At 42.6% G+C, this 19,844-nt stretch overlaps 1 protein-coding gene and 1 pseudogene across 3 annotated transcripts; one reads left to right on the forward strand and one right to left on the reverse strand.

The window, feature by feature from the left end:
- The first annotated feature begins 445 nt into the window (after positions 1–445).
- Positions 446–5,508, forward strand: IL22 (interleukin 22). 3 transcript variants are annotated; one of them, NM_001260478.1, is given in 5 exon segments: positions 479–674; positions 1,628–1,693; positions 1,802–1,948; positions 2,872–2,937; positions 5,254–5,508. In NM_001260478.1, coding segments are annotated over 5 exon segments (573 nt in total). In that variant the 5' UTR covers positions 479–488; the 3' UTR covers positions 5,362–5,508.
- Positions 5,104–8,070, reverse strand: LOC101107009 (small ribosomal subunit protein uS5-like; annotated as a pseudogene).
- Between the last annotated feature and the right edge of the window lie 11,774 nt (positions 8,071–19,844).

The raw sequence follows: 19,844 nt of genomic DNA on the forward strand, positions 1-19,844 counted from the left end.
TCAGAAAATTTTAAACTAAACCTGGAATCTACAAAGACAAAGCAGTCATTTTCTTTGAAAAGTATGTAGGGTTTAGAAACTTTCTGGGATTTGTCTGTAAAAGCACGCACCGGGCCTAATAGTGACGTTTTAGGGAAATGCTGGCGTATCAAGGTGGGAAGGCTTGGAGGTGGTGCTCTGTGGTCCCCTATGGTGGTTAGGTAGTTCTCAGAAGACAGCACTGGAAATTAGATAATTGCTGATGTCATACTTTTCACACACACAATTTGGTGTCCTGGGGGCTATAAAAGCAGCAGCTTCTACTTTCCTATCACAAGCAGAAGCCTCGAAACAGGTAAGTCCTCCAACGAACTTGGTAGGATTGGCTTGCTGGGTCTATTACTCCTGGATACTTAATTTTTCCCCTTAATGTTGATTTTGTTTCTTGTTCTCTTGATACCAGGTTCTTCTTCCCTAGTCACCCACTGCTCAGGTTTGCTTTGTCCACGATGGCTGCCCTGCAGAAGTACGTGAGCTCTCCCCTCGGGGCCGCTCTGGCCGCTGGCTGCCTCCTTGTCATGGTGCTGTGCGCCCAGGGAGGAGCGGCTGCACCCATCACGTCGCACTGTAGGCTCAACAAGTCCGACTTCCAGGAGCCCTACATCTTCAACCACACCTTCACTCTGGCTCAGGAGGTACTCATCTCAGTCCTTCTCTTATGCATCTTATCTACTTGGAACCTGAATAGTTCTTAAAATTTCTCCAGAGGACATTTCTCCAGACGAACATTAATCTCTACTGGTATACCTGTCATCACTTTATGTCTCTTTTAAGACTTTTTGGAGCTCAAGCTTTACCTCAAGACCTGTCATTTTGCCCTTTAGGAGATGCACATTCAGTTTTGCCCCCAAAGGAGCCATGTAGTAACCCATCTGACTGTTTATGGTTCCCTTTACTCCTCTAAGCATTCTTTTATTTTCTGAAGAGCAAGAAATTCACATTTTCGAGCACTTACTATGTTATGAGCTCTATTCTAGGAGCTTTAAATCCATTCTTTTTTTTTTTTAACTGAAGTATAGTTCATTGACAGTATTATTTAAGTTCCAGGTATACAGCATAGTGATCCACAATTTTTAGAGATTATTCTCCATTTATAGTTATTATAACATATTGGCTATATTACCTATGCTGTACATTATACTTTTTTATCTTATTTTTTAAATTTATTTTGAAGTTTAGTTGGTTTACAGGGTCATGTTAGTTTCCAGTGTACAGCATACTGATTCGAGTCTATATATATGTATAAGTATACCTATATATGTGTATATATAAAATATATGTATATTCTTTTATATATTCATTCCCCTTATTGGTTGTTATAAAATATTGAGTATGGTTCCTTGTACTATATGGTAACTTCTTGTTAGTTATCTATTTAATACATTATGGTGTATATATGTTAACCCCAAACTTCTAATTTACCCCTCCCCTCAACCCCTGAGCATCATTTTAAACCCATGAACTAAAGAGCCCTTTCTTTAGTCCTCACAGTGCTGCTCTGGGAAGAGGGGACAGAGTACAGCTCTCCTTACAGACATTTCTTCTAGCTTTATGATGTCCAGGCACTTAGTCTTTTCTTCTCTTGCAGGCTAGTTTGGCAGATAACATCACAGATGTTCGTCTCATTGGAAACAAATTGTTCCAGGGAATCAATGTAAGCCAGAGGCATGATGCCACTTGTGGTGACTTGGAGCGGTGGTGAGGATGGGCCGGGTCTTGTGGATGTCGCCTAACTTGAGCCCTGCTCTTTCACTTTCACCAGCAGGTGACGAAGCGCTGCTATGTGCTGAAGCAGGTGCTGAACTTTATTCTTGAAGAGGTGCTGTTCCCCCGATCCGATGAATTCCACCCCCATATGAAGAAGGTGGTGCCCTTCTTCTCCAAGCTCAGCAAAAAGCTAAGCCAATGCGTAAGTTCTTCTCCAGCCAAAGTCCGATCCTCCCAGGTGCCTGCCTTTCGTCTTTCTTCTGTGCGGAACCCTCTTCCTTCCCACCCCAGTGCCCCTTCCAAGCTGGTAGTAAGAGGTGCCTCCGTCACACCATTACTGAAGTCATTTGGCAGCACAACCTGTTTGCTTTTGCTTTAATTGAGTCACATTTTGAGTTGATTGTGATGGGCAGGGTCTGAAAGACCACAGGAGACTCATTTGTCCCTGGGAAAAAGCAATTCGGACTATGTGAGATGAGAAAGGTGTTGGGAGCTTTAAGGAAAAATACAAATGGTGCAAATGGATTCACTGAATATAAGTTGATGGAGGGAGGGGATGGGAAAGAGAGAAAGGGAGAAACAAGAAGATTTGATATTTGGCAGTGGGTGGGTGGATGAAGACTGCTGCCCTTTTGATACTGGAAGTGACAAAAATCAGAGGTGCGTGAGCTTGATGCCTCTGAATATTGAAAACTAAGAAAAATATTTTGGTGGAGTAGGCTGAGCAAAGGGGGCCTAGTATTTATTGAGGAGGGCCCTGTTCGCATGAGATATTTTATGTAGGTTTCTTGTTCTGAGCCCGTGTTTTTGATGAGGTGCCGTTATGGTTTTATTCTTGACAGGATTTGCATAAACCACTCTGCTCTTTCCACAAACTTCAACCTCAGTAGGGTTTCCCAAAGGTGAAGTGAGGTTCCGTGTAAGGGAAATGACTGGATTTTGGTGTCCCAGGGATTGAGGAGGTCAGAGAATCTAGGTCACTATTGATATCTAGGTCGTTGTGGGCAAAATTGCTAAGAACTTTAATTCCAGATGAAGTGTAACATGCTTCAGTTAGGAAGGCTGAGTCTCAAAAAGCTTCAGCACAACAATGTTAAACTTGTTGCTCTCACTTCCATTTTGCAGCATATTGAGAATGACAACCAGCACATCCAGAGAAACGTACAGAATCTGAAGAACACAGTGAAAAAGGTACTAGTAACAACTCTTAGCGCTAAATCATTTGATAGAAGAGGCAAATATTGTTTTTCTTCCTTTTCTTTCCCTTTTTCTCCCATGTCATGATTTTTTACTTGCCTCTCCTGCCACTGGGTTGATTATTTAGGTGCACATACATAGATGTGTCTACATGTTTATAAGTCGGTTTTCAAATTTTGCAAATTCTAGAACTGGCTGGGAACTTAAGTCATCTAATATTGTCACCCATGTGCTAGGGATGGCCAGTGTCAGAGTCAGAATAGACTGCAGGACCTCTGAATCCCATCCAGGCCAGAAGTGCTGGATATTATAGTTAGTCTCGTCAGTTCTTAGGGAAATTTAAGATACCTACTGATTCATTTAGTCTGAAGAAGCATTTGTTCAAAACCAGAAAACTGGGTAAAACTTATTTGAAATAATTTTGAAGTCATTCACATGATGATGTAAAACTTGGAGAAATATACCTAGAACAGCCATAATAAAAGAGCTGGACTTGCACACAGGGTGAATTTCTGGAATGGTCTGATACTTATATTTAACTACTAAAATACCCAGCAGCTATTGGTTTTAATTTAAAAGTGAGAGTGAATGACCCCCCAGTTTCTTTCACGCAGTTTCAAATAGAATAGAAATATTACTATTAGTAATGGACTCATTGTAGGGGAATGAATGTCCACACTGGAAGCCCTCTTTCTTCCTCTTTCCTTTTCCTTCTTTCCTGGTCTCTTCCTTCCCTTGACAATGTGCTAGTGAGCATCTATCTGATATAGGTTAGTGTATATTTTGACAGAGAATGATATGGTCAGGTGGCCTATTTGGGGGAAAAGAACAACAGGGGAAGGTTCAGCTCAGCTGCTGTGACTCATTCAAAAACCAGAGCTACCAAAAGCAGCAGCAAAAGTGATGATTTGGCAAGCAGGTACAATTAAACCTCAGAAACAAGAAGGCTCTGGTTGATGGAATTTTCAGCGTAACCTCAATTCCCTCTTTTTTCCATCTTGATTTTTTTTTATAAAAAGTATCTCTTCCTGAATGTGATTTAATGAACATTGTCAATGTCTTCCTTTGATAACTGAAGGATTTGTTGTTTTTCATTGTGAAGATAAATTCTCTTGTCATAGAACTATTATTAGCTAGACACAGAGGGCTGAATATTAGCATGCCATGGCCAAGAAGTACTTTGCATTTCTGGTGTGAAAAATTCCTCATATGAGCTTACTTTGTTGTCTTTAGTGGAGTGTGGGAGAGAAAAAGCTGATGGGGATTTGTGTGGGAAAACAGATTTTAAAGCTCTTAATCCATTTTAAGGGAATTGACTTTCACATTAGCAATCAGTTGCCATGTGGATGAGTTGTTATACTTTTTTTTTACCCTGTAGTTCCAGAAAGCCTAGTGAGAGAGGAATATTATTCAGAGAAATCTCAGCATGCGTAAACACTGGTCAGCACTGTGAAATGGGAGGGCATCTTGAGGGGATAGTAATCCCCTGTCACTGAAGAAAAGCAGAAAGCAGGCTGTAGCAGAACAGAGAACAGACAGTAGAATTCTTTATCATCTTGGGAGTCTTTGAGATATTAAAAAAATAGCTGTCATTATGTCAAAGGAAGTATTGGAAGGTGGAAAGATGAAAGAAAGCAGGAAGAGAAAGACCAAAATCTAGAGGACGGTGGTGACTTAGGGCTGCTGTTTCCTTTGAAATAATCTTGAGCACATTTAATAGATTAGACAAGTTGCAGAGGAGGGGATTTAGACTTGTGTTCCCTCTCCCATGGGGTTTAAAAGACTCTTTTGCCTACTACTTGGAAGGAGGAGAAAAGAAAGTGTGTTAGGATCTGTATCTGGCCTTTCACTGTTAAAGCAACTAGATAGGAGGCATTTGATATTTCCCCCACAAAAGTGAAAACTTGTTTTCCCTCACCTTGGTCAAGAAAATGGAAACAGAAAAAGTCCACATGTTTTGGTAAATGTGGTAGTTTTGATTCAAGACTATTGGTCATAGTAGTGGGGCTCAGAGGCAGGGCAAGGAGGGATGAGTGGTGCTTGGGTCCCCTGGATCCCAGCACAGGCTCTACCTGCTTGCTCTGGTTCAGCAGTGATTTAACACATCAACCAGCTGAGACTGATGCTCATAGGTGCCCTCTCAGATCAGGTCATATACTTTTGAAAAAGGGTATTATCACTAATCTTTTAAAAAAGGCTAAAATTTGGTTTCTGTTCCAACAACCTAACCATCTCATCTCTCTCTAATTTGTTTCTCTTTAGAAAACATGGTATAAATGCTGAAATACTTGTGTGTTCTTATTTTCACAGCTTGGAGAGAGTGGAGAGATCAAAGTCATTGGAGAACTGAACTTGCTGTTTATAACCCTGAAACGTGAATGTGCTCAAGTAGAGCAAGGCTGGAAAATGGATTACTAACCTTTCTCACCTGTTAAACAATAAGATCCCCTGAGGTTTTCTTTTATCAAAAGGAAAAGGGGAAGCCAAACTCCACAGTCCTGTGTAAATTCTAAAAAAACCCCTGGCTTAGCTTCAAAATGAGAACAATGTCACTTGTATCCATAAGATCAGAAGCTAGACCTTCCAAGCATATTAATAACTTTTTATTGTAGTCAGTGTTTTATACACAGAAATGTAACTATTTCCCCACAAAAAGATTACTTTCTATCTCTTTAGAAAAAGCCCCTAAATAACTTCATTTCCATAATCAATACTTTATATTTATGAATTAATTTATTGTTACAAATATATGTCTTATTATTTATGTTACTTTACTAATATGAGTTTATTTATGGAAGCATTATAAAATATTTCTACTTAATTATAAGGTGAATAGTAATATTTATGATAATAATTATGGAGCTATTATTTAGTCTCAATAAACACATTGATATCCTAAATCTGGTCGCTTTGTGACTTTTTTCCCCTTTAATGTTTTCACTACCATCATCACCATCATCATCAAGTAATCATTCCTATTTGCTAAATGGGTCCAAAAGCTGTATATAAATGATTTTATTCCTGACTCTAAGCAAATGAGGTGCTATTAGTATTATCCCCTTTTACTGGTGAGAAAACTGAATCAGAAACATGTTTAAAATATTGCGTCACTATGAGTAGTTAAATCTTTTTAAGCTAGGTCTATCTGATTTCTAGGGGATCTTCTGTGTTGCCTATATAGATTTATTGTGTTGATTCAGCATGTGATTCTGAAAGTAAAAAGGTAAGAAATTTAAAAGAATTCATCTGCATCATTAGCAGTTTGTGGATAAAAGAAAAGAATGATGCTGGAGGGGAAATACATATTGCCTCTGTTGATATAGATGAATTGCTTTTATTTCTAGGTTGAGCTTGTTAGGCAGGACATCCTCCAGTTTGCCTGTGAGTCAGGAAGGAAAGGGGAAGCTGATTGAGTTTGGGGAGTCTCATCTGCTAGTGGAGTTTAGCCCTGATAGAGAAATCATGTGAGTGGAAGATGAAACATACATGAGGGCAAAAGCTGGATGTTGTCAAGATTTGTGCAGCAGTACAGAGAAGAGAATAGAGATAAAAGTTGGACTAGTTTTGTCTAGAAGACTGGACAAACAACACCAGCACTGAAGCTTGTATAGGTCTTTCCATAGAAGGTGAAAGTTGGTGGTCAGCAGTCTGAAATGCTTTCTTCTTCAAAAAACCAGGAATTATTTTAAGGGCACTCACCAATAGTTTGCCAAGCTCCTGAAGGATGAGGTCAAGACCGATGATGATTAATATATAGAGCACAAAGAAGTGGTTACCTGTGGGGAGAAGGGCAATGTTCAGGGGAATAAGATTTACAAACTATTAGGTATAAAATAAGCTACAAGGATATATTGTACAGCATGGGAAACACAGTGAATATTTTATAACTATAAATGAAGTATGCTGCTGCTGCTAAGTCGCGTCAGTCATGTCCGACTCTGTGCGACCCCACAGACGGCAGCCCACCAGGCTCCCCCTGTCCCTGGGATTTTCCAGGCAAGAATACTGGAGTGGGTTGCCATTTCCTTCTCCAATGCATGAAAGTGAAAAGTGAAAGTGAAGTCGCTCAGTTGTGTCCAACTCTTCTCGACCCCATGGATTATAGCCAACCAGGCTCCTCCATCCATGGGATTCTCCAGGCAAGAGTACTGGAGTGGGTAGCCATTGCCTTCTCCGATAAATGAAGTATAACCTTTATTTTTTTTTTTTTCTGGTTTCATTCACGTTACTATTCTCTTTATAAAATTATGTGGTGGCTACAGCTGGGGCCTGGGTTATCTGCACGGAGACTCTGGTGTGGGTCTTCACAAGATGGTCAGTGAATTCCTGATATGGAGACTTGGTGAACACTGACTCTTTCCAGAAGTCAGGGGTGAGACAATTGTAGGTCTTGGGAATGGCATCAAAAGTGGCCTTGGCTAAGTTGCCCAGGGTGGCGGTGCAGCCCCTGGCAGAAGTGTAGCAGTAGTTGATGGCGGCCATCATCAGCAGCTTCTTGGGCACAGGGGTGGAGACGATGCCAGTGCCTCTGGGGGCAGGGATGAGGCGCAACAGCACGGAACCACAGTGGCCAGTCACCTTGCAAGGAATCGTGTGGGGCTTGCTGATCTTGTTCCCCCAGTAGCCTCTTCGCAGGGGGACAGTGGACAGCTTGGCCAGGATGATGGCCCCACGGATGGAAGGAGCTACTTCCTTAGAATACCCAGACCGACATGTCCGTAGTAATCCTGGATGGCAACAAACGCCTTGAACCTGGTCCTCTGGCCAGCACAGGTCTGCTTTGCATGGGCATCATCTTCAAAACCTCATCCTTGAGGGATGTTCCCAGGAAAAAGTCAATAATCTCAGACTCCTTGATGGGTAGAGAGAAAAGGTAGATGTCCTCCAGGGACTTGATCTTCACGTCCTTGACGAGGAGGCCCAGCTTGGTAACCGGGAGCCACTCCTTGTCCTCGGCCTTGCCTCCATGAACTCCACGGCCTCTGACCCGGCCCCGATCCCGGCCGGGACCCCTGCCCCGGACGCACTGCCGAAGCCTCCGCGGAAGCCAACGCGGCCTCCCATTCCAGGGCCCCCGGGGCCCCAGGGGCCTCCGGGCCCTCCCGAAGAACCGGCGTCATCCACCATTTGGTGTTTTAATGAAGAAGAAGCGAAGTATAACCTTTAAAAATCATGAATCACTATATCATACACCTGTAACTTATATAATGTTGTACAGCAGCTATCAGTTCAGTTCAGTCGCTCAGTCGTGTCCGACTCCTTGTGACCTCATGAACTGCAGCACCCTGTCCATCACCAACTCCTGAAGTTCACCCAAACTCATGTCCATGGAGTCGGTGATGCCATCCAACCAACTCATCCTCTTTCGTCCCCTTATCCTCCTGCTCACAATCTTTCCCAGCATCAGGGTCTTTTCAAATGAGTCAACCCTTTGCATCAGGTGGCCAAACTATTGGAGTTTCAGCTTCAACATCAGTCCTTCCAATGAACGCCCAGGACTGATCTCCTTTAGGATGGACTGGTTGGATCTCCTTGCAGTCCAAGGGACTCTCAAGAGTCTTCTCCAACACCACAGTTCAAAAGCATCAATTCTTCTGTGCTCAGCTTTCTTTATGGTCCAACTCTCACATCCATAGATGACCACTGGAGAAACCATAGCCTTGACTAGATGGACCTTTGTTGGCAAAGTAATGTCTCTGTTTTTAATATGCTGTCTAGGGATGGGGAGCCTGGTGGTGTGCTGTCTATGGGGTCGCACAGAGTAGGACGTGACTGAAGGGACTTAGCAGCAACAGCAGCAGCAGGTTGGTCATAACTTTCCTTCCAAGGAGTGTCTTTTAATTTCATGGCAGCAATCACCATCTGCAGTGATTCTGGAGCTCCAAAAATAAAGTCAACCACTGTTTCCACTGTTTCTCCATCTATTTCCCATGAAGTGATGGGACCAGATGCCATGATCTTAGTTTTCTGAATGTTGAGCTTTAAGCCAACTTTTTCACTCTCTTCTTTCACTTTCATCAAGAGGCTCTTTAGTTCCTCTTCACTTTCTGCCATAAGGGTGGTGTCATCTGCATATCTGAGGTTATTGATATTTCTCCCTGCAATCTTGATTCCAGCTTGTGCTTCTTCCAGTCCAGCGTTTCTCATGATGTACTCTGCATAGAAGTTAAATAAGCAGGGTGACAATATACAGCCTTGACGTACTCCTTTTCCTATTTGGAACCAGTCTGTTGTTCCCTGTTCAGTTCTAACTGTTGCTTTCTGACCTGCATATAGGTTTCTCAAGAGGCAGATCAGGTGGTCTGGTATTCCCATTTCTTGAAGAATTTTCCACAGTTTATTGTGATCCACACAGTCAAAGGCTTTGGCATAGTCAATAAAGCAGAAAGAGATATTTTTCTGGAACTCTCCTGCTTTTTTGATGATCCAGCAGATGTTGGCAGTTTGATCTCTGGTTCCTCTGCCTTGTCTAAAACCAGCTTGAACATCTAGAAGTTCATGGTTCACGTATTGCTGAAGCTTGGCTTGGAGAATTTTAAGCATTACGTGTGAGATGAGTGCAATTGTGTGGTAGTTTGAGCATTATTTGGCCTCTTTGGGATTGGAATGGAAACTGACCTTTTCCAGTCCTGTGGCCACTGCTGAGTTTTCCAGATTTGCTGGCGTATTGAGTGCAGCATATTGCTGCACACTTTCACAGCATCATCTTTTAGGATTTGAAATAGCTCAACTATAATTCCATCACCTCCACTAGCTTTGTTTGTAGTGATGCTTCCTAAGGCCCACTTGACTTCACATTCCAGGATGTCTGGTTCTAGGTGAGTGATCACACCATTGTAATTATCTGGGTCGTGAAGATCTTTTTCGTACAGTTCTTCTGTGTATTCTTACCACCTCTTCTTAATATCTTCTGCTTCTGTTAGGTCCATACCATTTCTGTCCTTTATTGTGCCCATCTTTGCATGAAATGTTCCTTTGGTATCTCTAATTTCCTTGAAGAGATCTCTAGTCTTTCCCATTCTGTGGTTTTCCTCAATTTCTTTGCATTGATCGCTGAGGAAGGCTTTCTTATCTCTCCTTGCTATTCTTCGGAACTCTGCGTTCAAATGTGTATATCTTTCCTTTTCTCCTTTGCTTTTCACTTCCCTTCTTTTCACAGCTATTTGTAAGGCCTCCTCAGACAGCCATTTTGCTTTTTTGCATTTCTTTTTCTTGGGGATGGTCTTGATTTCTGTCTCTTGTACAATGTCATGATTCCATCCATAGTTCATCAGGCACTCTGTCTATCAGATTTAGTCTCTTAAATCTATTTCTCACTTCCACTGTATAGTCATAAGGGATTTGATTTAGGTCATTCCTGAATGGCCTAGTGGTTTTCTCCACTTTCTTCAATTTCAGTCTGAATTTGGCAATAAGCAACTACAGCAACTGTACTTCACTCAAAAAAAAAAGACAAATGGTGATTGTGAACACGTATGTAAATTGCACGTTCACTTGTGGATAAAGCAGAGTTAATACTTTTGGTGTTGGCTCCAAATGCTGAAAGGTACTGAAGCTAAGCTTCTAGGATGATGGGATGAGAATTATTTATGGGTTAAGCTGAGTTTTAGGACTCTTTTTCCTCTTCTTCCAAATAAGTTTCAGGGTAATGACTTGAGAAAAATTTGGTACTGCACTTGTTTTTGACCAATCTTCTAGAAATCGAGCCATCAGTGGAAGAATACCTTTAAGCTTGGATTCACAGATGCTTCCATCCTATGACAGGGAGTCTGAAATGAAGAGATTTAAAAATTCTGAATGCCAATGGATATAAGGAGTAAGGTGCCAGGATCCTGTCCAAGTCTGGAGAGCAGTGCTGGAAATGTGACAGTGACATGAGATAGTCCAAATTCGTCATGGGGAATCTTGACATAATCACTGGCAGTTGCTGTAGCAACTCTTATTTTTTTGGCATCAGTGGCAATGACTAGCATTTGGCTGGTGCTATTGGCATGGCTTGTTCTTGGCACTGGCAGAAGCCTTGGGTGTCTACTTCTCCAGCAGCAGATGGCAACATTCAGGTATTTAAGAAGACTAATCTGTGAGCTTGTACGAGACACAAGCCCCCTGAGACCCTAACCAGCATTTAGGATTGAGGAGATGCCCCTTGAGGGTTTCAAATGTGGGAAGACTTGATATGACTCATGACTGTTGGGTGGAGAATAGTCCTAGGAGGGTAAGAATGGAAACAAGGCCAGCGCAGTCATTGGAGGGGCACCCAAAGCTGGTGCGATGGGACAACACAGAGGGTTAGGGTGGAGAGGGAGTTCAGAGGGGGGTTCAGGATGGGAGGTACACATGTATACCTGTGGCCAATCCATGCTGATGTATGGCAAAAACCATCACAATGTTGTGAAGTAGTTGTTCTCCAATTAAAATAAATAAAATTTTTGTTAAAGGAAAGTGGTGATTGAACTGAAATAGAAGAGGTTAGAGCCAGTGTGACTGTGTGTGAGTGTGACTCAGCGACTTGGTGGCCTGAGACTTAAGAGCTGTGTATAGATCAGATTCACTAACAGGAAATGTGAGCCTTTAGTTTTTCTCCTGTCCCTTCATTTACACCATAATATTCAGTAGCATGCAGTGCTTCATATAGGAATGATGATAAAGACAGTGATTTTTGTACTGAAAGGAGGTTAAGATTTCAAGATTTGAGTGCAGACACTTACATCAAATAAGGAGAATGCAGTGATACCAAGGTTGAAAGCCAGGGTCCTATTGTCCCCGAGGCAACCCCCACCATAGTGACTTTATCTTTAAAATCTACTTCAAGGAATTGCTTATTGTTGTCGACAAAACAGCTAGACAAGTCTGGACTGTTGTTGTTGTGCTTCATGCTAAGTCATGTCTGACTCTTTGCGACCCCATGGACTGCAGCCTACCAGGCTCCTCCATCCATGGGATTTTCCAGGCAAGAGAACTGGAATGGGGCCATTTCCTTCTCCAGAGGATCTTCCCGACCCAGGGATCAAATCCGGGTCTCCCGCATTGTAGGCAGATGCTTTACCATCTGAGCCACAAGAGAGGCCTCAATTGCCAAGAGGAAACTGTATTACTGCTATACCCTGGGGGGTAGGTAGACTGTAACTGGACTAAAGAGGTTCGCTTGATTGTCTTGCCAACTTGCCCAACAGTCTGGTCAATGAAAAACTGCATCAACCCCAAAGAGACAGGATCCTCAAGACCTCCATTTCTGAAGGAATGAGGTTTAGTCTCTTTATCAGATGAAGGACCACATGGAAGGAAGGGGCAGGCAGACGGTAAAGGGATAGGTGGTGGAAGAAGGAATTCATGAGTATTGAAGTCCTGTGAACAGCTATAAAAGCAGGAATTATAGTAGATATGTTTTCTGTTAATTCATTCTTTGTCCTCTTTTTTCCTCCTCCCTCCTCTCTTATATGAAGAGTACTACGGAGGGCTGAAATTTCAGTTTTCAGGTGGGACTGTGACCACATTGACATCCTCCATATGGTGTTGTTGATGAGATTCTGAGTATTTCCTGTGTTGGAGACAAGCATTTCTCATCTGAACAAAGAGAAGAGTGGGGGTTGAAGAGACGAGGAATGGGTTGTGCTATTTTGGCCCTCCAGATCCAACATCTGTTCTTTCCCACTCTGCTTTGTCTCCAGAGAAATTGACATACATGAATTGCTCCCTATATGTGCTGCCTTTCTGGATTTTGATTTCATTTGGCAAGTGAAATAAGTTAGGAGACTGAAAAAAGACAATACAGGTAAAATACATATTCCTCTGTAACCCTCCATCCAAGTTGCCGTGCAGGTTGGTTGTCTACTCCTCCCAAAACCTCAGCTCATGCAGACAGTTCTCGTCCATATAATTCTCCTTCCTAGATCTGGAAATTGCTCTCAATCCTGGTCCCTAATGGGCTTCCAGCTATTGTTAGCTTTGGGACATCACACTACTTCTTTACAGAGTTCCTTAAACTCTCTCCACACCTTACAAAAGTCAATCCCTTATTAAGCTCTTTTTCAAACACAATATTGTAAATCAACTGTACATCAGCAAAACATTTTTTTAAACATAAATTAGTTCAACCACTATGGAAAACATATGGAAGTTTCTTAAAAAACTTAAAATTACCACATGATCCAGCAATCCTACTCCTGGACATTTACCTGGAAGAGATGAAAACTCTAATTTGAAAAGATACATGCACCCTAATGTTGGTAGCAACACTATTTACAATAGCCAAGACATGGAAACAACCCAAGTTCCCATCAACAGATGATTTGTTTAAGAAGCTGCAGTATATACATATATAAAAGAGGGAAATATTGCCATTTTCAGCAACATGAATGGGCCTAGAGATTATCATACTAAATGATAGAAGTCAGGAAGAGGAAGGGCAAATACCTGGTATTTGTGAATATGTGAAATCTAAAAAACCAATACAAATGAATCCAAACAGAAACTTATAGAAAACAAAACTTATGGTTACCAAGGGGAAAGGGAAGGAGAAGAGGAACAAATGAAGTATGGGATTAATGATACACACTACAATATACAGAATAGATGAGCAACAAGACTTTACTGTATAACACAGGGAACTATATCCAATAGCTTGTAATAACCTATAATGGAAAATAATATGAAATATCTATATCTATCATGTGTGTGTGTGTATACTCAGTCATGTCCAACTCTTTGTGACCCCCATGGACTGTAGCCCACCGTGCTCCCTTGTCCATGGAATTCTTCAGGCAAGAATGGGTTGCCATTTCCTGCTCCAGGAGATCTTCCCAGCCCAGGGATCGAACCTGCATCTCTTGTGTCTTCTGCATTGGCAGGCAAATTCTTTACCACTGCATCACCTAGGAAGCCCATATCTATCTATGTCTATATATCTCTATCTATCTATTAACTGAATTACTTTGCTGTATACTTGAAACTAACACAATATTGTAAATCACCTATACATCAATTAAAAGAATAACTCTTTTCCATTACCCAGCTTGAGTATGTTTTCCACTGGAATTCTGACCTGTATGTCTCTGTTCTCTCTTCTGTTCTCCTCCCAACTCCTGCCCAGTAGCAGGATGGAGTCTACTAGTTTAGATATCGGGGTTTGTGTTTTTTTTTACAATAAAGGGCTTCCTTGGTGACTCAGCTGGTAAAGAATCCACCTGCAATGTGGGAGACCTGGGTTCAATCCCTGGGTTAGGAAGATCCCTTGGAGAAGGGAAAGGCTACCCACTCAGTATTCTGGCCTGGAGAATTCCATGGACTGTATAGTTTATGGGGTCACAAAGAATCAGATAGGACTGAGAGACTTTCACTTTCACTTTCATGGACAATAAATAAAGCCAGTTTCTGGCATATCTAAGTTGCAGAAATGTATGACCCTGCAATGAAGCAAAATAGAAAGCAGTGGTTTCTACAATAAACATACTTTTTAATTTTAAAAATTCCTATTTCCACAATAGACTTCTCCACGGGAAAGAGGGGCATTTAGGTCACCATGCAGCATTACCTGAAGTACCTAAAAGGCTTTCTTCTCCCTTTTGGCCCAGGAGTACGCCTACTCCTTCCTTCTGAGCCTCCCCCTTCTCCCTGCTGCTTCCACACCTGGCACGTGAGAACCCCGTGCAAGTCAGGCTATTGTGCCCACTAGAGGATGGGAGAGCTATTTACACCCAAGTCATGCTGACTCCTCTCAGCTTTGTGTATTGGTTGCTTCTCTTTTGTGTGACCCTTCCTTCAACTCTTTTCTTGTTACAGCTGCCAATGACGTTCAGCAAGAATGTCTGTCTGAGTCACAGTGCCTCCCTTATTTCTATGGGGTTTAAATGTCTGGCTCATTTTCTGATTCATTCCTTCAAAATGACATATATGTACACACACACACACATTCATGCTAAGTTGCTTCCAGCATGTCTGACTCTGTGTGATCCTATGGGCTGTAGCCTGTCAGGCGCCTCTGTCCATGAGATTCTCCAGGCAAGAATACATCATTGGGTTGCCATGCCTTCCTCCAAGGGATCTTCCCGACCCAGGGATCAAACCCACGCTGGCAGGCGTGTTCTTTACCACTAGCGCCACCTGGGAAGCATATAGTCAGACATGATTTAGGAACTAAACTATAGCAATGTTCCAGGCACTATTTCAGAGGATGAGCAAAACAAACAGACGTGAAAGGAGACAGAGTGCTCAGAGGAAGATCACAGGTCCCCAGTGTGGCTGGAAAACAGATTGTCAGGGCAGATGCATGAGGTACCTGGGCTGAGCCAATTCCTTACTAGAATCTAAGCTCTGTGAGGGTTAGCATTTTGGTTTGTTTTGCTTAGCATCTGGAATATCACCTGTTGTTGTTTAGTCCCTAAGTCATGTCCGACTCTTTGCAACCCCATAGATTGTAGCCTGCCAGGCTCCTCCATCCATGGGATTTCCCAGGCAAAAATACTTCAGTGGGTTGCCATCCTTCTCCAGGGGATCTTCCCAACTCAGGGATTGAACCTGCATCTCCTATATTGGCAGACAGATTCTTTACCACTGAGCCACCTGGGGAGCTAATATGTATATAAATTAATACTGCCTATCTCATGGATAAGATCTGCTATGAACAGTAGAATAGTATATATATCCTAAATATATACATATATATGTATACATATATAATACATATATAGTGTATATATATACACATATATGTATACATATATAATACATATATAGTGTATATATATACACATATATACTATACATATAGATATATACATATATATAGTACATATATATATATATGGCATTTTGAAGGAATTAACAAATACATTGATTCAGACAGAATCCCTGGAAGACACTAGCATCAAAAACAAATTTGTGGGAATAAGAGATCTCTCATTAGCTGGTTCCTGCTAGTGAGAACACTCAGGCTGGTAATACCAAAACACAGATGCATTTAACTACAGAAAAGTGAACAGCTGGTGTGTAGGAGAGAAAGACACAGAACAAAAAGCAGTAGCTAGCATCCCCCAACGCAGAGCTGCATGAGAGGTTCGCATCAAGTCGAGATGCTCAGCTGATCGGATCCTCCTACACGTCTGGTTTGGTGTGAAATGCAGAGGAGAGACAGGAAACAATATCGAAGGCGGAAGGGGAGCCCACTGTGGCTTCTGCAGATCTTATAGGTAAAAGGAGAAGATAAAGAGCTGCTTGTGGCTGCCCGACATAGCTTAGAAGTGGGTCGAGCTGCCGAGGCAGAGTTTATTATCTTTAGGTCAGCACCCACTTTCTTTCTCCTTCCTCCTTAGAGCCCTGACTGTCTTTTGGTCTTCTCTCACCCCACTGAGTGTTCCATGGTGATGATGGGAGTGTAATCAGTAATCCAACAGTATTTATTGAGCATATGCTATACACTAGTTGATATTTATTAATAGCATTAAAGTAACTGCAATGACCAAGCAGAAAAAAATTCCCTGCCCTGATAGAACTTAGATTTTAGCAAAAGGAGATAGACAGTAAACAAAACATATAACTGAAAGGTACGTTAGATAATGACGAGAGATTTGGAAAAAAATAAAACAGAAAACGGAGACAGAGGAGCTGAGGATAGGGTTAACTCCCATCAGGGCATTGTATTAGCCTGCAAGGGCTGCCGTAACAAAGTAGCACACAGGCTGAGTGGCAGTTCTGGAGAGGAGGTCTGACCTCAGGATGCCAGCAGGATTGGTTTCTTCTGAGGCTTCCCTCCTTGCCTTACAGACGGCCACCTTCTCTACATGGTCTTTCTGTGTGTGTGTGCGCATGCTAAGTCGCGTCAGTCGTGTCTGACTCTGTGTGACCCTATGAACTACAGCCTGTTAGGCTCCTCTGTCTCACTAGCGCCATCTGGGAAGCCCTCGTCCATGTATCGTCGTGGTATTCTCTCAGTCATGTCCTACTCAGAGAAGGCAATGGCACCCCACTCCAGTACTCTTGCCTGGATAATCCCATGGACGGAGGAGCCTGGTGGGCTGCAGTCCATGGGGTCGCTAAGAGTCAGATACGACTGAGCGACCTCAATTTAACTTTTCACTTTTCACTTTCCTGCATTGGAGAAGGAAATGGCAACCCACTCCAGCGTTCTTGCTTGGAGAATCCCAGGGACAGGGGAGCCTGGTGGGCGGCCGTCTATGGGGTCGCACAGAGTCGGACACGACTGAAGCGACTTAGCAGCAGGAGCCGCAGCATGTCCTGCACTTTGTAATTCCATGGACTGTAGCCTGCCAGGCTCCTCTGTCCATGGCATTCTCCAGGCAAGGATACTGGAATGGGGATCCTTCTGATCTAGGGATCGAACCTGGGTCTCCTGCATTGCAGGGAGATTCTTTACCGTCTGAGCCACCAGGGAAGAATCCTCTATGTATGTCTGTGTCCTAATCTCTTTTCATGAGGGAATGAGTTGCATTGAATTAGGACCTGCCCAGACAGGTAATTAACTTGACTACCTCTCTTTAAAACACTTTTTTATTTTGTATTGGGTTATAGCCAATTAAGCAACAATGTTGTGAGTTGTGATAGTTTCTGGTGAACAAAGAAGGGACTCAGCAATACATACACATGTATCCATTCTCCCCCAAACTCCCCTCCCATCCAGGTTGCCACATAACATTACCTTTTTAAAGGCCATACCTCCAAATACAGCTGTATTCTGGGGTGCTGGGGGTTAGGACTTCAACATATGAATTTTAGGGGGACAAAGTTGAGCCCTTAACGGATCGTAGGAAAGACCAGCTGGGAAGGTGGTATTTAAACAAAGACTTGAAAGACTTAGAAGAGCTGGCCATATAGATATCTAGTGGGGGAAGCATTTCAGGCAGAGGGAAGAGCCAGTGCAAAGGCTGTGAGATGCAGGCATTTTGGTGAGTTGGAATGGAGGTTTCGTGGCTAAAGAGGTGTGCGGGGTGATGGGGGGATGGGGGAAATAGAAGGAAAGCTGAGAGGAAAAAAAGAATAGCAAATCAGGCCCTTAGGCCATTGAAAGGATTTCACTTTTCTGCTGAATGTGAGAAGAAGTCTGTAAGGGAAAAATCAGGCTTCTAGTGGCCTGCAAGTTGAAATTCAAGTGCATTGCTTAGTCTGAGTAGAATCAATCTATCAGGCACTTATGCTGCCTGCCCCAGAACCTTAGTGCTGAGAAGGACCAGCGATGAACCCTTTTGGATGGAAAGGATGCATCTATTTCTAGGGCTCTCACTGTTGCACTTTCTAAATTCTGTCTCAATTCTTGCAGTTATCACTGTCAACTTTCTTTCTGATGCACTTAGAAAATGAGTCAGAAAGGCTATTTTTTAAGCCATGTGCTTTGATAAAACTTTGGAGGAGGCTCGGATTGGTGCATCGTGGTGTGTCCTTTCTCTCTCTTTTCTTCTTCTGGGCTAAGGGTGAGGCGGACAGTGGCAGAGGTGTATTTCTCTCATCCCAGTTGTGGTGGGTTATTATAAGAAATCTGCTTATGACTTCTCTTCTATTTTGAAATCATGGCTAGGGTACTATATTCTTTGCAGGTTTTATGGATGTCATGCCTTTCATTGCCAGAGAACAAATAACCAATATGTACCCTACCAACATGTCAAAACTGAAAATGCTAAGATAACCAACACCTACACAGCTATTCAAGCTGGTTTTAGAAAAGGCAGAGGAACCAGAGATCAAATTGCCAACATCCGCTGGATCATGGAAAAAGCAAGAAAGTTCCAGAAAAACATCTATTTCTGCTTTATTGACTATGCCAAAGCCTTTGACTGTGTGGATCACAATAAACTATGGAAAATTCTAAAAGAGATGGGAATACCAGACAACCTGACCTGCCTCTTGAGAAACCTATATGCAGGTCAAGAAGCAACAGTTAGAACTGGACATGGAACAACAGACTGATTCCAAATAGGAAAAGGAGTACGTCAAGGCTATATACTGTCACCCTGCTTATCTAACTTATATGCAGAGTATATCATGAGAAATGCTGGGCTGGAAGAAGCACAAGCTGGAATCAAGATTGCCAGGAGAAATATCAATAACCTCAGATATGCAGATAATACCACCCTTATGGCAGAAAGTGAAGACGAACTAAAGAGCCTCTTGATGAAAGTGAAAGAAGAGAGTGAAAAAGTTGGCTTAAAGCTCAACATTCAGAAAACTAATTCATGGCATCCGGTCCCATCACTTAATGGCAGATAGATAGGGAAACAGTGGAAACAGTGTCAGACTTTATTTTGGGGGGCTCCAAAATCACTGCAGATTGTGACTGCAGCCATGAAATTAAAAGATGCTTACTCCTTGGAAGGAAAGTTATGACCAACCTAGATAGCATATTGAAAAGCAGAGACATTACTTTGCCGACAAAGGTCCGTCTAGTCAAGGCTATGGTTTTTCCAGTGGTCATGTATGGATGTGAGAGTTGGGCTGTGAAGAAAGCTGAGCACTGAAGAATTGATGCTTTTGAACTGTGATGTTGGAGAAGACTCTTGAGAGTCCCTTGGACTGCAAGGAGATCCAACCAGTCCATTCTGAAGGAGATCAGTCCTGGGTGTTCTTTGGAAGGAATGATGCTGAAGCTCAAACTCCAGTACTTTGGCCACCTCATGTGAAGAGTTGACTCATTGGAAAAGACTCTGATGCTGGGAGGGATTGGGGGCAGGAGGAAAAGTGGAGGACAGAGGATGAGATGGTTGGATGGCATCACCGACTCGATGGACATGAATCTGAGTGAACTCCAGGAGTTGGTGGTGGATGTGATTCATGGGGTCGCAAGGAGTCAGACACGACTGAGCGACTGAACTGAACTGAACTCAGCTATTGCTGTTGTTTAGTCGCTATGCTGTGTCTGACTCTTTAATGACCCCATGGGAGTATCCTGCCAGGCCCCT

This window comes from Ovis aries, chromosome 3, assembly GCF_016772045.2.
Source record: "Ovis aries strain OAR_USU_Benz2616 breed Rambouillet chromosome 3, ARS-UI_Ramb_v3.0, whole genome shotgun sequence".
NCBI lineage: Eukaryota > Metazoa > Chordata > Mammalia > Artiodactyla > Bovidae > Ovis > Ovis aries.

Bases quoted from the DNA above. Each gene is read 5' to 3' on its own strand.
- IL22 (XM_042245166.1), top strand. From the start codon at position 489: ATGGCTGCCCTGCAGAAGTACGTGAGCTCTCCCCTCGGGGCCGCTCTG. The intron at 675-1,627 runs GTACTCATCTCA...CTTCTCTTGCAG, and splicing joins CCTTCACTCTGGCTCAGGAG to GCTAGTTTGGCAGATAACAT. The intron at 1,694-1,801 runs GTAAGCCAGAGG...CACTTTCACCAG, and splicing joins AATTGTTCCAGGGAATCAAT to CAGGTGACGAAGCGCTGCTA.